At 34.7% G+C, this 18,472-nt stretch overlaps 1 protein-coding gene across 4 annotated transcripts in view; it reads right to left on the bottom strand.

Annotated features, from left to right (window-relative positions):
• The window catches only part of stau (double-stranded RNA-binding protein Staufen), a 228,576-nt gene that overhangs the window by 149,345 nt on the left and 60,759 nt on the right, over positions 1-18,472 (bottom strand). For all 4 annotated transcript variants that reach the window (XM_090410841.1, XM_090410838.1, XM_090410840.1 and 1 more), the window contains exon 4: positions 2,544-3,380. In XM_090410841.1, the coding sequence (XP_090266967.1) occupies positions 2,544-3,380 (837 nt within the window). The remainder of the gene's footprint in view (positions 1-2,543; positions 3,381-18,472) is intronic.

The raw sequence follows: 18,472 nt of genomic DNA, 5'->3' as shown, positions 1-18,472 counted from the left end.
TGAATTTGTGCACATTTTTATGTTGGAACATGGTGTTAGTAATAACCAGTCCATGTCCTGAGCAGAAATACAACAGGTATTTGTCATTATTATTAGCTTTGCTCTGTTCTACAAATTTTCCCAAACATTTTTGTATGTGTGACAATCACTTCCCACTCTGTATTTAGATCCCCAACAAGGACGAGCTTTTCCTTTTTCACTGTGTCAGTAGCTTTCTCTAGAGCCTCAAAAAATTCCTCCACTTCTACCTTAAGAGAACCTTCTGTGGGATCATAGGCCCAAATAAGTCTCATTGTCCAGTTCCCCATTCTGATATTTGCCCACATCACTCTACTTGAGACTGCCTGCTATTCAAGAAGATTAGCCTCATATTTAGTGTTGAATACTATAGCTACCTCTTCTTTTCCTTGATTGTCTTCTTTTCATTGCCTGAATATAACATTTTGTATTTATTGCTCAGAAAGATCTCACCAGTTTTTTTTTTTTTTTTTTTTTTTTTCCAGTCACCCCTATTATGTCGATCTGGTACTTATCTAATTCCTCAGCTAGCTCCATTTCTTTGCCATTCAGGCATCTTATGTCGATCTTTAACTCTGGTGATGTTGAGTTGGGGGTGTGTGCTTTCAGATTTGTTTCAGTAGCTTACTTTTCTGCCCTGGTTCCCTGGTGAAAACAACAGGGGGGGGGGAGCCTTGTTTAACTGGGCGACACCCCAGCTGGCATGAAATTTTGTCATGTTGTACCATCATTTTATATTGGTTTAAGCCAATAAGAACACAAATTGGTCGACTAAATCCCAAATTGCCAGCCCATCCTCGTTCGTTCATTATCCAGGTAGATACCCAACAGGGTGCACCACGAGAAGGTGAGGACTGGACATTAGCTCAGAAGCCCTGTTCGGTTCTCTGCATTCCTTTAAAGGCTATGTAGAAGTCTCCTCTCAGTTATACAGCTTTGATCCTTAAGCACCTCTTCACTACACATCAATACTTGAAGTACAAAAGAACAGCAAAATTCTGAAATGTGGAAAGGTAGTTGGAGTAGATGACATTCAACCAGAAATGCTCAAATATGAAAGTATAAACATTTTACAGTGCATAATTGAGAAGACCTACTCAGAGGATCAAATTCCAGATGATTATAGAACTCTCATACTATGCATCTATAAAAAGAGAAATAAAATTGAATGTGAGAACAGGAATTTCATCACCAAGTATTCATGGTAAGATTTATGCAAGTATTCTTGAGAATATTTTGTGAAAGGAAGTTAAGAGAAGAACAAGCTGAACAATTTTTTTGGCCAAATATAGACCAAAAAAATAGTCAGGATCAAATTTTCACTTTGACAAATAGTGGAAAAGTAATAAGAGTATAACAAGGATCTGTAAGTTTTGTAGATCTGGAAAAAGCATGACAAGATACCACGAGAAAAACTCATTCAAAACGCTACAGTTGTGGTGTATAAGTGGGATATTAGATCAAGAAATACTCAATCTATGTTTGAGTTGTAAGTCTGCTGTTAGAACTGAAGGAGGCACAGGAAGATGGTTTGATGTTAAATCAGGTGGGAGCCAAAGGTATACATTATCTCCACTGTTATTCATCATCTCAAAATTAGATGTTAACCTTAGCTGGTTACTTTATGAAGATGTTATACTTTTAAATAAATCCAGCAGAAGTCTGCAAGATTCCCTAATTAAACTGAATAACTGTTGTAATAAATGTGGTATACAAATCAGCAATAAAAGGAGAAAGACATTGATAAGAGAAAATTGATAGGAATTCGATGATGATTCACTATTTAATTTTTAAAAAAAATAATAATAATTTTATTTGTTAATTTATTGAAAAGAAATAACATGCATCTATACAAAATAAATGTATGTGAAATATATAATAAACAGTTTTTGAGATTTTGAAATCATCAGAGACCTGAAGTGGTATGAAAGTTCATTTTTGATTTCTAGAGTGGGGTTTCTGGATAATATAAAAAATAAACAAAAATACAAAAAACATAAAATTAATAAAATAAAATAAAAAACTTAGCCAACCCAGGGTAATAATGTACTATAGGTTTGTAACTTTCCATGGGTGGGAGTCAAAAAATCATAGTTATTCAAATATTGATTTTGAGAAATTCATTTCAAAATCAATATCTGAATAATGTGCACTGGTTAGGCCTAAACGTTAAAAAATTGGTTAAATTAATTGAACTAAATTTTTATTGTAACATACTAATAATATTAAGACATATTAATAAATCCCTACTGGCTACTAATGAAAACTTAGGTGTAATAGTAGTACTGAAGCAGAAATACCAACAAGATAACATGAATAGTGATTATAAAATAGTTGATGTATTTCATCCACCATGGCCAACAAGATGTTTAATAAGATAAAAACTACAATAAATGTAATATGACTTTACATATGTTATACGCAGATATTTTGTTAAATCAAGCACCTTCATCTTGCAATTTCCCAACAGACTTAAAATTTAAAACAGCCTATTCAACTGTAGTTCTGATAAAATCATAGCTTACTTTGATAAGATTTCGGTTTTTTTTCTTGATAATTGGCTTCTTTTTTACTTTTTGTTGGGCAGGGGGAAGTGGATCTAATTTCTTAAGTTCCTCTAACATTTTCTCTGCAGCTCTTTTCTTGGATACTTTCTTTCCATTGCCTTCCCCTTCCGTCACCAAATTGCCCACTGTGCATCTTGTAACAAATGTTCGCATATGAGGTGGACCACTTTCTCTTATCACTTCAAAATTAACTGGGAGCTCTCGTTTCAGTGCAATTTCATGAACCAGACTAATAGGAGATTTGAGATCATCGTCCGAATCCAAGTCAATAATATCCCCATTTGTTTTCACAGTATCATTGCGCTTCTTAACATGATCTGGTAAAGGCAAGTTTCGAAGAACCGTCAGTGCTTCCTCTGCAGCAGCATGTCTTGCTGCCTGTGCTGTGCGCCCCTCGCCAAAGAACTGGCGGTTCCCCACTTTTAAGGAGACACAATATGTAGGTATTTTGGGATAATGGTACCTCTGATGGTACATCCCTCTAAAGTTTAAATTGGGGATGTATGGGGGTCTCGATGGCTCAACTAACTGATAAATTGCAGGTTCCCCTCGTTTCATTGCCACAGCATTTAATTCTACAGTTGGGGTGATTGGATCTAATGCCTTTCTTTGGCTTTTTGGTGGGGGATGTTTAAGGTTTGTTTGCTCCAGGGCAAGTGCAGCAGCAGCATGTTGTGCTTTCTTAATGCTAGGACCTGGAGCTGTATATTCTTCATTGTCCAACTTCAGTACCACAGTGAAGGTCTTCTTGTGAGGAGGGCCTGATTCATCCACTAGACGGTACTGATGCTGGACCTGTAAATAGACAAATAAGTTCAGTATAGCTAAATCAAAGCCTTGTAAGGATTAAATTTATAGAGATTTATCAGTAATACAGAAAATTATAATTCTAAATATTCCAAGATTCATAACAATTACACAAAAGTGTAAATATTTTTATACACATTTTTTATTTTTTGGCACATTAGCATCTGTATCTGTAATTTGCTGTTTCAAAAGGTAAAAAAAACAACAACTAATATATAGCTACATAAGTATTTAAGTTAAAACTGATATATTTGATGTATAAAAATAAAATTAAACATTACACACAGTTCTAGGATGTTATAGACTCATAAAAAAGATCAATTTCTTATAAAAGTTTAAAAACATCATACAGTGAAAAAATAATGACTAAGCTCATTAATATAATAAAGAGAAGTCAATTAAAATATCATGCACACACACACACAGGCATGTCATTACCCATTGATAGGAAGGAGTGTGCAATATGACTATTGTCAATAATAATCTCAATAAAAACAACTTCCTCTCTGTGAACAACCCCATACAGATCAAGATTGCTACAGTTTAACTTTAGGCTTATCTGGAATAGTTTGTTATCCTGTCTATTATTTTATCCATCATATCTGCCACTGCAGTTATATGTCTCATAATCTGAAGTAATTCATGTAATGGACAATCAGATGATAGTATCTTAAGGAATGAGCTGACCTATCTGTGGCTTCTTCAGCCTTATTTCCTCTTATCCTAAAGTGGCTTGGGATCCAACTCATAGGCAAATATCCAAATGGAACCTTAATATCTGATTGAACAAATGTCGGATAGAGAGCAAAAAATGTATTGGTGTAACAAATTTCTAAGTGCCTGAAATAAGAAAGCTTCTTTGATTGATATAAATGAAGCATCTTTGGTACCGTTTCAGTTTTATGCATTTTAATGCATCATTTGTCTGTGAATCCAGATGCAGACCCAGATTGATTTTGAGCCATCCATACAGGCAGGCACAAAATGTTCTACTCTGTGTTTAAAAGAACTGCTGTTAAAGAGAGGGAGGAGTAGAATGTTTGGGTAAGCTAATTGGTACAAGATGCTACAAGCTGAAATGTAGCTGTAATGGTGATAGCATATTTAATGGAGCCAGTGCAGTGTTGTTTAAAGTAGTTTTAGAGTCTGTAGTAAAGCTTTTATTTGCAAAGTGAAGGGGTATAATGGTAGTCTGATAGGTATTGTACAAATTTTTCCAAACACAGGCAAAAAATAATTGGCCACATGGAATGGTCTGGAAAGGATTTTATTTTGGTCACATATTGTAAAAACAGTTACTGACTCAAAGTGATGGTGTATTTGCTTCAATGTAAAGAGTGGGAATAGGTCCTGTTGCAGTTCTCATGTTTGACAGTGGAGTAGATCCAACCATCAAAGTGTACTGTCTCTTGCAGCAGCATAAACCATAGTTCAAGGTTCAATTCTGATAAGCACCTCAAGAGGTAAAGATTAGGATGTTTCATCGTTATCCACTATTTATCTCACAATTGATGCATACGAGACAAAAAAAAATTAACATTTCTATCAAACATGAATTCAAAAAACTGCTTCTATTGCAACTGGAATTACTGTTTATCCTAGTTTTAGTTCTGGATCAGGATGAAGATCATGTTTGTGGCAAAAATCTAAATTCATTTGGAAGCACCCAGTTTGAAAGATGGTCAATGTCTTGCAGCAATTGTCTATGACCCTCACACACTAGAAGAATGACAAAAAAGATTATCTGCATAGAGGGCATTACTTATTTGAGAAAGATGTTCCGTTCTGTTATTGTCCTGACCTTTTCTCCAAGAGGAGAGAGTACTTTGTGGTACTCTTTCCTCTTGGAGAAAAGGTCAGGAGAGGTTTGATCCCACATGAACATGACTCAGAGAAAGATTTTCATAGAGAAGTTCCCTCTAAGACCAAAGTTGTGCAGGTCTTTCAATGTGCCAAAACTCCAAGCTTGTTACATTTTCCCATATCAAAGAAAAACTGATACTAAGTGCTCATGTTTTAAAAACGAACATCTGTAATGATTGCTTCCTCTAATCAGATTATATGATCTAAAGCAGAATGATGTTTTGAAGCCAGACTGTGTCGTGGAAAAAACCTGTTGCTCTCTAGAAACAATAAAAAGTGAGAGTTAAACATTTTTCACAAAATTCTGCACAAGAACTGATCAGAGCAACTGGAATGAAATTTATTGGTATTTCTGGATCAAATAAGACAAATATAATTGCTTTTTTACCAGAATTCCATTCTCACAGAAAATTCTGCTGAATAAATAGAGCAGTTGCTCCATGGATGATGGTCACAGATATTTAACCAACTCATAATGGATATCATCTTGTCCCACAGAAGTTGGTCAACAATATTATTCAGCTCTTTTTTGAAGTCTGTTGTAATATTGTCCAGAACTGAAGTAAGCAGTTTGATGTTTTCTGCTTTGCTTTTTAAGGCTTTTTTTTTTTTTTGGAGGGGGGGGGGGGCAGTATGAGGATATTGCTGATGCTGACTTCTCAAGAGTAGTATCTGCAACTGATTTTGGATGGGCATCCATTGCACTTCAGTATCGAAGAGGGGTGAGCAGAATATCTGTCCATTTTCCAGATTTCGTTCCTCCTCCACGGTGTTTCTTGATCTGGTGACAGAAGATGTGAACTCGCACCACAAGTCCTTTTGGCCCTGACAGCAAATATATCATGCTCATGTGTAAGAATGTTAGAAAGCAATTAAATCATGTAGCAGGATATTTGCCAACAATACCCCAAGCTTTGTTTTGAGCATTCTAATCTGCTATACATCCTGAATTACACTATGGTTTGGGAAAAGGTAGAATCAAACTTGATGTTTTGGGTATTTTAGTTGTTACAGCTTGTATTATACACTCTATAATATGATTCACTGTTTCATTAATAGGAGAGGAGCTGACTGTTGAAAAATTAAATTCCACCAGGGACGAGAAGATATTCCAGAGAAAACATTGATTTATTTTACATTGCGATATCCATAAATGAATATTATGACTGTCCATTTAAGAGGGTGGATATAATGGGAAAGTAATCACTCCCACAGATTATCTCCTACTTCCCATTTAAATAATTAGAAGAGGGATAGTGAACAAATTGTTAGGTCACCATCAGTACTAAATTTTCAGATAGGTATTGTGGAAGAAAGGTTACTTCCACTGTTTTGAAAGGATTGACTGTTATCATGCTTTCCATAACTCTTCCTCTGATGCTAGTGTGTGCACTACCTCATAAAACACTGTGTGATTTAAATACCCCATTAAGAAGGCAGGGTATATTTCAATTTTTTTAACGAAGTAGTACACAACCTTAAAAAACTTTAATTTCAAGGTAAACACGAATATAATCAATTTAATTGCAAATATCACAAAAGGATTTTATATTCTAGAGTACGTTATGAATTCCTTAAGTTAATTAATAATCACAAAAGGATTCTTTTTTCAAAAACATAACTAGCACAAAATCATGTCCAACGTGTGGTACTATTTACATGACACAATATAGTCAATTAAGACATGCATTTGGGCTTCACTTATTGGGAATGACATATTTCTATGATCAAATATTTTCTAACATTAATTTTATTGAAAACAAGTTGAGAAACCAGCTGGATAAGTCTTTCATTGTGTTTGAAAATGAAAATTATGACATATTCAAATACTGACAAACTCATTCAAGAAGGTGTCAACAACAAAAGTCACATTAAAAGATGTAGTGTAATCATTTTTAATAAGAATGAAAATTTTAATAATTATATTGATAATTTTTACCTAATTTGTTGCTTTATAACTTTATAATAAAAGAAAATAAATAATTCCACTGTTTCATTTCTGTTATTAAATAATGCTTTTCTTTTCCATTTTAAAACATCACTTCATTCACTTTCAGGTTACTGATCACATGCAGCCTACAATGAATTTGATACAGAAATTTTGTTTTCAGCCAGGAAATAGTATCTTACATAATTAATTTAATAAGTTAATTCCTTTGTAGACTGTGTCCCTGCCAAAAGTTACTTGGTACTGTTACTTCACATTTGAGAAACTGTTTCCCAAATGTAAAGTCATCGGAATTCTTATAAAAATCAGAAATCCCCTTAAAAATTAATTTTACAAAACCAATTTTCATTTATTTCACTGCCGACTGTAATTCTCCAAACACTTTCTTTAACCCTTAAGTAGGGATGCAGTTGTAACGTAGTAGTAATGTGTAAGCTTATTTTCACAATTCACAACATGAGTTAGCTGAGAGTAATTATATACTTGAACATATGTGATGAAAAGGCTTTTAATATTGTTATTTAAAAAACACAGTTATCTTACAAAGACAAGTCAGAGACTAGATCACATTACAGCAATCCCTCAATTAGTAACGCCTAATGTGTTCTTTAAAACATGTGCACTAATCATATATAATAACCTATGGGAAAATGTATAATTCGTTCCTCGGATTTCTTTTTTGACCCTTAATTTTTTATAAAAGAATTTAGGGTATGTCTCAGGGCCTAGTTAAAGGAAAACCATGAAGCTGAAAGACAATAAAACATATTCAGAATATAAATTTATTATTCTGCTTCTTAACAGAGAATTGAGCTAACGTAGTTTGCCGAACATTCTGTTTCTTATTTTCTTGCAACTAACGGTATGGCCCTATTGCCTCTTTGCAAATTTTACTGGTTCTCTCTTCACCATGGAGTCTCTAAGAATTGCTGCTTAAAAAAAAACTTCGATTGTGCGAAAACTATTTTCAAATTGTTTCTGTGAAACCTCTTTGGACTTGTCAGTGATTAAAGTTTCTTCATATTCTTCAGGATCTTCCCACTGCATATCTAAATTTAGCAGGTCGGAATCACTCAACTTCTCTTCATTTGAAAAGCTTCTAAAATCATTTGCACAATGTGGAAGAATGTGCTTCCAAACGGTTTGCATTTGCTAGCAAGCCGTTTGGACTCGCCTTGTTCATTTTTCTTTATTATTTCAAGTTTTTCTTCCAATGAGATTACTTTTCAAATCATTTTCACACTTCTATTTTTTGCTCACTAATTCTTTTACTCATGATTAAAGGTTAGGAAAATAATTTAAAATAAAAAAGTACAGAAAACAATTGCACATGATATGATCAGCAAAATGCTATGTAAAGCAGACGACATAAATTTTGGCAATGAATTTGGAACATAACATACATGGAAATAGTGTACTATGTCATTAAAAAATAACTTTGTAAAATGTTTCAAATCAATAACTAAATTATTTCATCCTGGTGAGTGATTTTTTAAATAGTCAGCCATAAAAAATGTATAGATCAAAAATTTTAAAAATCTGTAACATTTATTTTTAAGAGATGTATATAGGCGCACTAATCGAGGGATTGCTGTATTGACATTACATTGTGAAAAGTTAGTCTTCTTCATTGTTATTGTTGACCATTTTCTGTTGTTTTCGTAAACTTTATTTTTCTTTCCTATTGAATTATTTGTATGGATAATTTATATAAATTCACTCTTATTATGAACAATAAATCAAAGTAAATGAAACTACACATTTTAATTTTATGAAGTGCAAAACTCAAAGTGAAGGTAAGGGACCAGAAAGTATTAAAAACACTGGAGAAGATGTTTTGTTGTGTCATCAATCAAAAACAATCAAGATGAATGCCTCATGGAATTCAAGTGGTTGTGCTATGAAGAAGTTGCATTCTGTAATGTGTAAAAAATATCCAGGGATTGCTGACCGTAATTCTAGATTACTACAAGGTTTTCGACGCCTTTCTTTCAATTTTCATAAACAATTGCTTTCAAACAATGCTGTGACATAGACTTAATCTGAATTGCCCAGGAAATATCTCTAGCTGCTTTTCAAAGAAAGATGGATTCTAAAATGTCCGAATACCAGAAATGCCTTTTTAATACAGCAGACTGTAAACTAACAGACTATTTCCTGATCATTTACTAATCAAATAAACTATTTACTGACTTCATAAACATCATGGGTCCAGTAGTAGAATAGTATTAATAAATTATATTAATAAATAAATTATTAAGGAAATAGAAGACTTTAGTAATAAGTCTTCTTCTAGATAGTTCTACAGATATTTCAAATAAGGAGAAACTCATCCATTATGAGATGCATAGATAAAAATACGGAAGAGAAATCTCTAAAACTCATAAACAGTGTATGTGAATAAAGAGTGAAACAAACAAGTTCTCGTCATGGAAGAATGCTAACTGGTAAGCAGGCAGTGGAACAGAAGGTGCATGTAACATGCTGGGAAAAACAATGGACTACTGGCAAAATTAAAGAGGCATTTGAGATCTTACAAATTACTGCACATAATTTGAATTTGGAAATTTTAAATGCTATTAAATGTATATTCTCTTAGTTGCTGAAATTGAAAAGGTGGTATATATCTTTTGCTACAATTCATACTATGGGCAAGTGAAATTTTTTGTGACCAGGAGATTTAAGTGGTACTTCTGGAGTCCCGAATGAAGGTATGCCATTCTTTGAGATGAACGATCCATTATTTTTCAAACTAGCGAGTTTAGATGTAATGGAATCATTTTTGGTGCATTTCCAGAAGTGAGGCCAAAATTCTTTTTTTTTTTCCTGTAAGTTGCTTTATGAAGATCGCAAGTAATGTAGCAGAATCATTTTTGTATTTAGGAGCAAGCCCAAATTAATTTTTTTTGTAATTTGCTTTATGGAGACTGCAAGTAAATAATACAGCTTGGGAATGAGCAAATTCTAAGTAGATCAGACTGACATACATGTTATTGTCTCCTATGACACTTTCTTTACTGTTGCCTTCTCAAAAACGAGGGTTTTTGCACTAGATGGTGATGTAGTGCTATACGTTATTTTTGCCTTCTGATATGGTATATTCTACTTGATCAAGAGAGTTTTCTCACTCAATGTTGATATTGTGTTATATGTCCTATTTGCATTCTGTTCTATTTGATCATGAGCTTTTGAATCTCCTTTTCATCCTTCCACCTTTAGGGTGCTCAGGAAAAGGCTGGATGTTTTCGCTCATAGAGTGATTTTCCCAAATGGATATTCACTTGTCAAATATATAATCAAAAAATATGGTACATTTGTAGGTGTCTCTGATGTTCTTTTTTTTTGCTTTTTATATTTCAGCTTATGTGCATATGATATCTATACAGAGTTGGGAGGCTCCTAATAAACTTGATAATGAAAGATTCATTTCCATAAGTCCATAAGGAAGTGCATTTGGAAGTAGGATGGCAGGGCTACCCCAGAAGCCATAGGAATACATAGGAAAATGTTGGCAGTCTGAAGAAGAATGTGGAGTGCTACAAACCGGAAATTCCTCACGGCGCATAATAATTTTGTGTGCAGGTGGAGAAATGGGTTTTTTACCGAATTCAAACTTACTATACAAAGCCAATTCAACTACTGGAGATTACCATGGGCAAATGAATTCTACGATCTTCGAAAAGTGGGCAGAAGAAAAACTGATTCCAAACCTTCCTAAAAATGCTGTTGTTATAATTGATAACGCTTCATATCACTCTATTCGATTAAACAAAGTTCCAAATTGGTCTAATAAGAAGCAAGTTCTTATGGATTGGCTCTCTGCAAATAACATTTCTCATTTTCCAGATATGCGAAAAATTGAATTGCTTAATTTGGTCAAAAGAAACTCGTCTACAACTAAACTATTTAAATTCGACATGATGCTCAAAGAGCATGGATTTCTAGCTTTGAAGCTACCACCATATCATTGCAATATTAATGCTATTGAGTATGTTTGGGCAGAAGTGAAAAGTTTCATTCGCCATAGCAACATAACTGGATATCGACATGTCGAAACTTTTTAAGCTTTTAGAACAGGCGATTGAAAGTATTACAGTTCAAAACTGTAGAAAATATTGCTCTCATGTCACCTCATTGGAAAATATATATTGGGACAGAGACAGAATTATGCTAACCTTTGGTGATCAGTTTAAGTGAAAGTGATGGCGATTCGGACACCGATTCAGATGACTCTGAAGATTAAAAGAATTTGACAATGGTATTTTTTCCAACATTTTTTTTGCATGGGTTTGTTAAAAGAGTCACAACAAGTCATAAATAATTAATCAGTTTAGGACATTAAAGTGTCTGAGTTCTCTCAACTGTAAGTTTAGAATATCTAAGTTCATTTGAAATAATTTCTGTTCTTCTGTATAATTATTTTTATTTTATAGAAAACTTTCTTAAAAATAAACTTAGTTACATTTTTGTTTTATGCTATACCTTTTTTAATTTTGTTAACACTCTACGTACATTTTTCCAACTGTTATATAAGCAAAATAGTACGTAGAGTGTTAACAAAATAAAAACAGCAATGTTCGTAAAAGAAAAGCTAAATTTTCCGACCTGTAATAATAAAGAAACTCATCCCAGAAGACAGACTGATTACCTTATTATCGGAATGAATTCTCCTTTTTCTGACATGAGCAGAAGTGTCGAGGGACCTCTAATCGGTGGGTGAACTATACAAAAGTTTTGGGAAAATTTTGAGAAAAGAGCAAGGCTAATAATAATGGTAAGTATCTGGTTGATATTGCATATGGACTAGTCAATACCAACACCATGTTTCGACATAAAAATATGCACAAGTTCACATGGAGAGAAAATACAAGAAATAAGAAAGACCTATTATGTCATTGTGAATAGTGATGTCTTCATGCTGGTTCACGATACAAGAGTATACGGAGGATTTGAAATTGGAAGTGGCCCTTACTTAGTTTTAAGTGAGATAAAACTGAATAACACATTGAAAAGAACAGTATATAAAAAAAGTTTTAAAAAGAATTAAAGTTGAGCAGCTTTTATAGGTAAACTGTAGATTCAACTAAACAAAGATTACTGAAGAAAACAAAGCAGTTGGAAAACAAGAACCAAACCTTGCAGTCTCAGTGGCAAATTCTAAAGAAGACAAATCAATTTAGCTAGGGAGGAATGTGGTGAATTTGTCGATAAGGATAGAAAAATAACCAAATGGTAGGCATAAGAAGTTAGAGGCAGTCGAGGAAAAAGATAAAACATTCTTAGCAAGTAAGTCACCTTTTGCTCTTAGGGAATGCAGAGAAAATGAATAACAGTGGAGACAATGTATACCCTTCTTGCAAACCTGATTTTAAAATGCTACATATAACTGTAGTAGCATTTTAAAGAGCTTTCCTCTTAGCACCTTGTCACATGCCATTTCCAGACCTACAAAACTTACAAATTATTGTTATATTCCCAAGATTTCTCAACAATTTGTCTTAAAAGTGAAAATTTGATCCTAACATCCTCTATTTGGCCTGAATCTAGCTTATTCTTTACCAAGCTACCATTCCACAATTTTTCTTAGCCATTTTTCAACTATACTTGCATAAATCTTATCAGGAACACTTAGAAGGGAAATACCTCTGTAATTCTTACATTCAGTTTTATTTCCCTTTTCATAGATGGCTACTATGAAAGTTCTGCTACAATCATCTGACATTTGGCCCTCTGATATGCCTTCTGAATTATGCAATGCAGCCACAGTAAAACTTTTATACCTTCATATCTGAGCATTTCTGGTTGAATTTCATCTACTCCTGTTTGCATTTCTCTTCAAAATTTTCTACTAAAGTTCTGTCACTGCTCGTTTCATTTAGCATTCTCTCAAAGTAATTAATTCAGACATCTAGAATATTGTTATCTTTAGTTTTCATGTCACCTTTATCATCTGATTCCTTTTATAGTACATTTTCCTCCATTTCTAAGCTTTTTCAATAGCCTCTAGAATATTTTGCCACTACATATTTATTTTCTGTTCTTACCAGTACTTTTGTTTAGCTAGTTTTAGAGAGTGCTTTGCTTTTTTACATTTTTCTCTGTATTCACTGAGAGCACAAGTTGAGTTACTTGCCAAAAGCTTTCAATATGCTTTCTCCTTTTCCTTCACTGCCTCTTAACTTCCTCAGTCGACCGTGGAGTTCTGATTTTTCTATCCTTACAGACAACCTCACCACATGCCTCTCCAGCTTAATCAATGTTTTCTTCAAAATTTGCCAGTGAATCTCCAAGCTTTGGTTCTTGTTTTCAAATTCTTTCCTTTTTTCTTCAATGATATTTGTGTATTTCAGGGTGCAATTCACTTCTGAAAGCTGCTCAACCTTGATTCATTTTAAAACTTTCCTGTACACTCTTCTGTTCAATATGAAATTCAATTTTATCCTGCTCAAAACTAAATAGTAATCACTTTCTATTTCAAATACTCTGTATACTCTTGTGTCCTGAACCAGTGAGAAACATCATTATCAACAATAACATAGTCAATGAGACTTTTGTTATTCATTGCCTTTTCTCTCCTCATGAATTTGTGCATATTTTCATGTTGGAACATGGTTTTAGTAATAACTAATCTCCATATCCTGAACAGAAATCCAGCAGGCATTTACCATTATTAATAGCTTTGAGCTTTCCTCCAAATTTCCCCAAAACATCTCTATATATCTAATAATCATTTCCTACTCTGCTGTTTAGATCTCCAACAAGGACTATCTTTTCCTTTTTCATTGTGTCACTGCCTTCTCTAATGCCTCAAAAAAAAATTCGTTTTTTTCTTGGTAGAACCTTCTGTGTGACCATAAATACAAAAGTCTCATTGTCCAGTTCTTCATTCCAATATTTGCCCACATTACTCTACTTGATATTGCCTGCCATTCAAGAATATTATCCTCATATTTAGTGTTTTATATTATATCTACTTCCTCTTTTGCCTGTTTTTGCATGAATATAAAAATTTGGATTTGTTGCTAAGAGATCTCACCTGCTTTTGTCTTCTTTGTTTCAGTGATGCCAAAAAAAGGTATTTTGTTAACCAGAAGAACTGATATGCAGATCATCAGATTAAAAGATGAGTTGTCCTTCAAATTAAAAGGACACTGAATAAATAAAAAAGGGGTGCTTAAGGGTCAAAGCTATATAACTGAGAGGAGACCTCCACGTAGCCTTTAAAGGAATGCAGAGAACCGACCAAGGCTTCTGACCTAATGTCCAATCCTCACCTTCTCGTGGTGCACCCTGTTAGATATCTATCTGGATACTGAAAGAAGCAGGATGGGCTGACAATTTGGGATTTAGCCGACCAAATTGTATACTTATTGGCTTAAACCACAATATAAAATGATGGTATATTTTATATTGTGGTTTCACGATTCCAGAATTTCATGCCGTTAGGGGCATTCACTCGGTTAAACAAGGCCCCTATTGTTTTTGTCAGTTATTTGAACTGTAATATATTCTGGTAGTCCTTCAAAGGATATATATTTTTTCTTATAAATTTCTCAAAAAGCATTATAAAGATGTCCATTACTTTAATAATGTTGGAAAAAATGTTTCAATCACCATTTGAAAAAGTATTTTTCCGAATGGTCAAAGAAAGAAGCACTCAATTGAAAAGCATGTAAATTGAGCTCTTGAGGGAAAGAAAACCAAAGGAAAAGGTTGGGGAGTTTCAGATTAAAAAAAAAAAAAGTGTGAAGTCAAAAGCGAGGGTGGGGTGAAGAAAGAAAAGGAATGGAGAGCAGCAAACAAAGCTTTCCATTGTTAACCATGTAAAATTAAGAACTAAATATGTATATCTTATGCAGGAAGATAATGCACTGAATTTCTTTTTATTAAATTCTCTTTTGTTTTAAAGTCGTGTTTTGTTGAGTTTTCAATTTACTGAAAGGCCAAGTGGATGGAGTGATCTGTGAATTCAATGGATATACCCATTACTAGACACGGCGATGATCTTATAACAGTGGAGTAATATGCACCCCTGATTATACATCAAACCATCTTGTAGCTGCTGACTATCTAGAATATTTTTATCTTAACTTTTCACGTCATCTTTATTTCTGATGCCATTTACAGTACTCTTTCCTCCATTTATATGTTTTTCAACAACCACCTTAGGATGCAGGTGGCTAGCAAGGAATCACCAGAGGCTGCCATGACTTCCTCCAAAACAGGAAGCAGAAACAGTCACACAGTGGCAATTATTGACAGGCATAAAGACGCACATAATGCCATGCCCTTCTATGCAGGGAAAGTGCCAGTTCAGCCATGGACTCCACTAAATGATTTTTTTTTTTGACAAAATGCAGGTCATATAATCTCTTCTAATATAGGGACTTTGGATATTTGGCTGACTCTTCTGATTTAACACTAAATTCAACTGAACGTTTTAAAATGAAGTTATGTGGCATATGGACACTTGTTTCATACTTTACATCTAAAGGAGAAGAGAAATAATTCAGCCAACTATGTTGTTATTTCTTTTTGGTTATAAACAACTGTACGAATCCTTTAACTAATCTGGATACCATACAACTTACTATATTCACATGAAATAATTTTAATAGAAATGTTTCATAAAATATTGAATTTCAATAAAAATTCCTTTGCTATTTAAAAGGCCAAAGCAAGGCCATAGAATTTTGTGAACTGTATATATATATTCTAAAAGAATACATGCAGTTCAGGAACATACAGACTTTGCACATAGGGTTAAGCACCAAATCATAGTATTAATTAGATGTTTAAGAAGCAAGTTACTTGGCTATACAGGCATTGTGTCTAACACAAAGGAGAACATGACATAAGATAAGATGAAAATTCTGAAGATGAAAAAGAACACTCATGATTTTTTCCCCTTATATTTATTATTATTATTACTATTATTATTATTACTACCACGGGCTACTCCAGGAGTCCTTAGACTCATCGAGGGAGGCCCTAAACATCATGTTCACATAGCTGTTCAACATTCTCACAGTATCTATCATACCTTGCCTTGAACTGGCTCACTGTCTTAGCACCCACAACAGACTCTGGCAGCTTATTCCACTCATTTACCACTCTAAAAGTAAAGAACCCAGCTCTAACACCCCTGCTAAACACGTTCTTGCCCAGCTTCCATGAGTGTCCCCTAGTTCTCCCACCACCAGTCCTGATCTCAAAAATATCATCTGAATTAATCCTATAGAATCCTTTTAGCAATTTGAATGTCTCAATCATATCTCCCCTTTTCCACCTATCAACTAGTTTCTGCAACCAACAAATCTTCAACCTGTTCTCATATGGTTCATTCCATAGACCTGCTATCATCTTAGTCACTCGCCTCTGGATCCTCTCAACCTCCTCCCCATCAAGAAGGAACCGAGGTGACCAAATCTGGGCACAGTAGTCGAGATGAGGTCTTATCAGGGCTCGGTACAGAGGTACAATAACTTGTTTTTCTCTGCTCGTCAAGATATTTTTCAACAACCGAGTGAGTTGATGAGCTGATTTAGCTACTTTCGCAATGTGTCCCCTAAACTTCATCTCCCTATCCACCAACACTCCCAAGTCCCTGGCCTCATCAAGCTCTTGGAGTACAGTTCCACCAATGTGGTATACTGCTGCTAATCTTTTCACTCCGAAATGCATAACCTTACATTTTGTCGCATTAAATTGACATCCATTCTCCTTAGTCCAGAACTCCAATCTATCTAAGTCATCTTGCAAGACTTTGACATCTTCTGCATTCACTATCGCCCTACCCAACTTTGCATCATCAGCGAACAAATGAACTGTCCCACTTAGACCCTTCCCTATATCGTTAATGAACAGATTAAACAGCAGTGGTCCAAGAACAGAACCCTGTGGCATACCACTAGTCACAGGCCGTTTTTTGGACTCTACTCCTGAATAAACTACTCTTTGATATCTCTCCATCAACCACCCAGCTATCCATCTCACCAACCCTATATCCATTCCCATATGTTGTAGTTTACGGATTAGAATTCCATGTGGTATCCTGTCAAACGCCTTTGCCAGGTCCAGTAGTATCACTGTAAACCCATTTCCCTTATCCAGTTCAGCCGTCGCCTTGTTATAAAACTTGAGCAAGTTACTGAGGCATGATCTACCCTTCACAAAGCCATGCTGTCCTCTGTACAGTATCTCATTTTCATCAATCCATTCCTGTATTTTTCCCTTGACTACTTTCTCCAAGACCTTGACAATGACTCCTGATATGCTGATCGGTCGGTAATTTGCAACCATAGTCTTGGATCCTCCTTTATGCAGTGAAACTATTTTCCCCTCTTTCCACGCCTTCGGGACTAAGCCAGACCTGAGACTCAGATTAAACAACATGGTCAAGGGCACTGATAATTCATTAGCCACTTCATGCAAGACCCGTGCCGGTATACCATCCAATCCCACAGATGTATTCACATTAAGGTTCTGTAATAGACTATTCACCTCCACTTCATTCATCACAATTCCCATATAAACTAATGGTTCCTTCATTTTTTCAACGTCACCACCTGGATGATATACTTTTGCAAAGTGCGCGCTCAGTAACTCCACTATATCGACTGGTTCAGTGAACTCTTTACCATCGTCATTCCTTAAAATCATTTTGTCATGTACAGTTTTTTTCTTGCTTGCAGCATATTGAAAGAACTGTTTGGGATTCTCTTTTGCTTGCATAGCTAGTTTCCTTTCATAATCGGCTTTTGCTGTTTTTACCACACTCGTTACCCTTCTGGCCTGTACTTTATACCGTTCGTGTGCCTGCAGGTCACCCCTTTCTTTAAATTCCCTCCATAGTTGTTTCTTTTTTTGCAGCTCAAGCTTAATGGTGTTATTCATCCATTTAACCCCTCCTTGTTTCACTATTCGGACCTTAGGTATACAATCAGCCATAACCTCCTGTAAATGCTCTTTGATCACTTCCCATGCTCTATCGACGTCCAGCCCTTGCAGTTGTACATGCCATGGCACTGATCCAAGCAATCTCCTAAGCTTGTCATACTTGCCAGCACGGTAATTCCACATATACCCTGTCTTAATCACAAATTTCACACCTTTAGCCACCTCCCAGGTCAAGACCTTATGATCACTCTCACCAATAGGTGGCAACATGGTCATATTCATTACAGTCAAATTCTCAGATACTATTACCAGGTCAAGCACTCTCACACCCCTAGTATTTTCAATTACATGCTGTTTCAGATAGTTATCC

The sequence above is a fragment of the Typopeltis vanoorti genome, chromosome 21 (genome assembly GCF_054136105.1).
Source record: "Typopeltis vanoorti isolate ZY-2024b chromosome 21, IOZ_Tvanoo_1.0, whole genome shotgun sequence".
NCBI lineage: Eukaryota > Metazoa > Arthropoda > Arachnida > Uropygi > Thelyphonidae > Typopeltis > Typopeltis vanoorti.
Note: the sequence above shows the minus strand (reverse complement) of the source record. Positions and strands in the feature narration are given on the sequence as shown.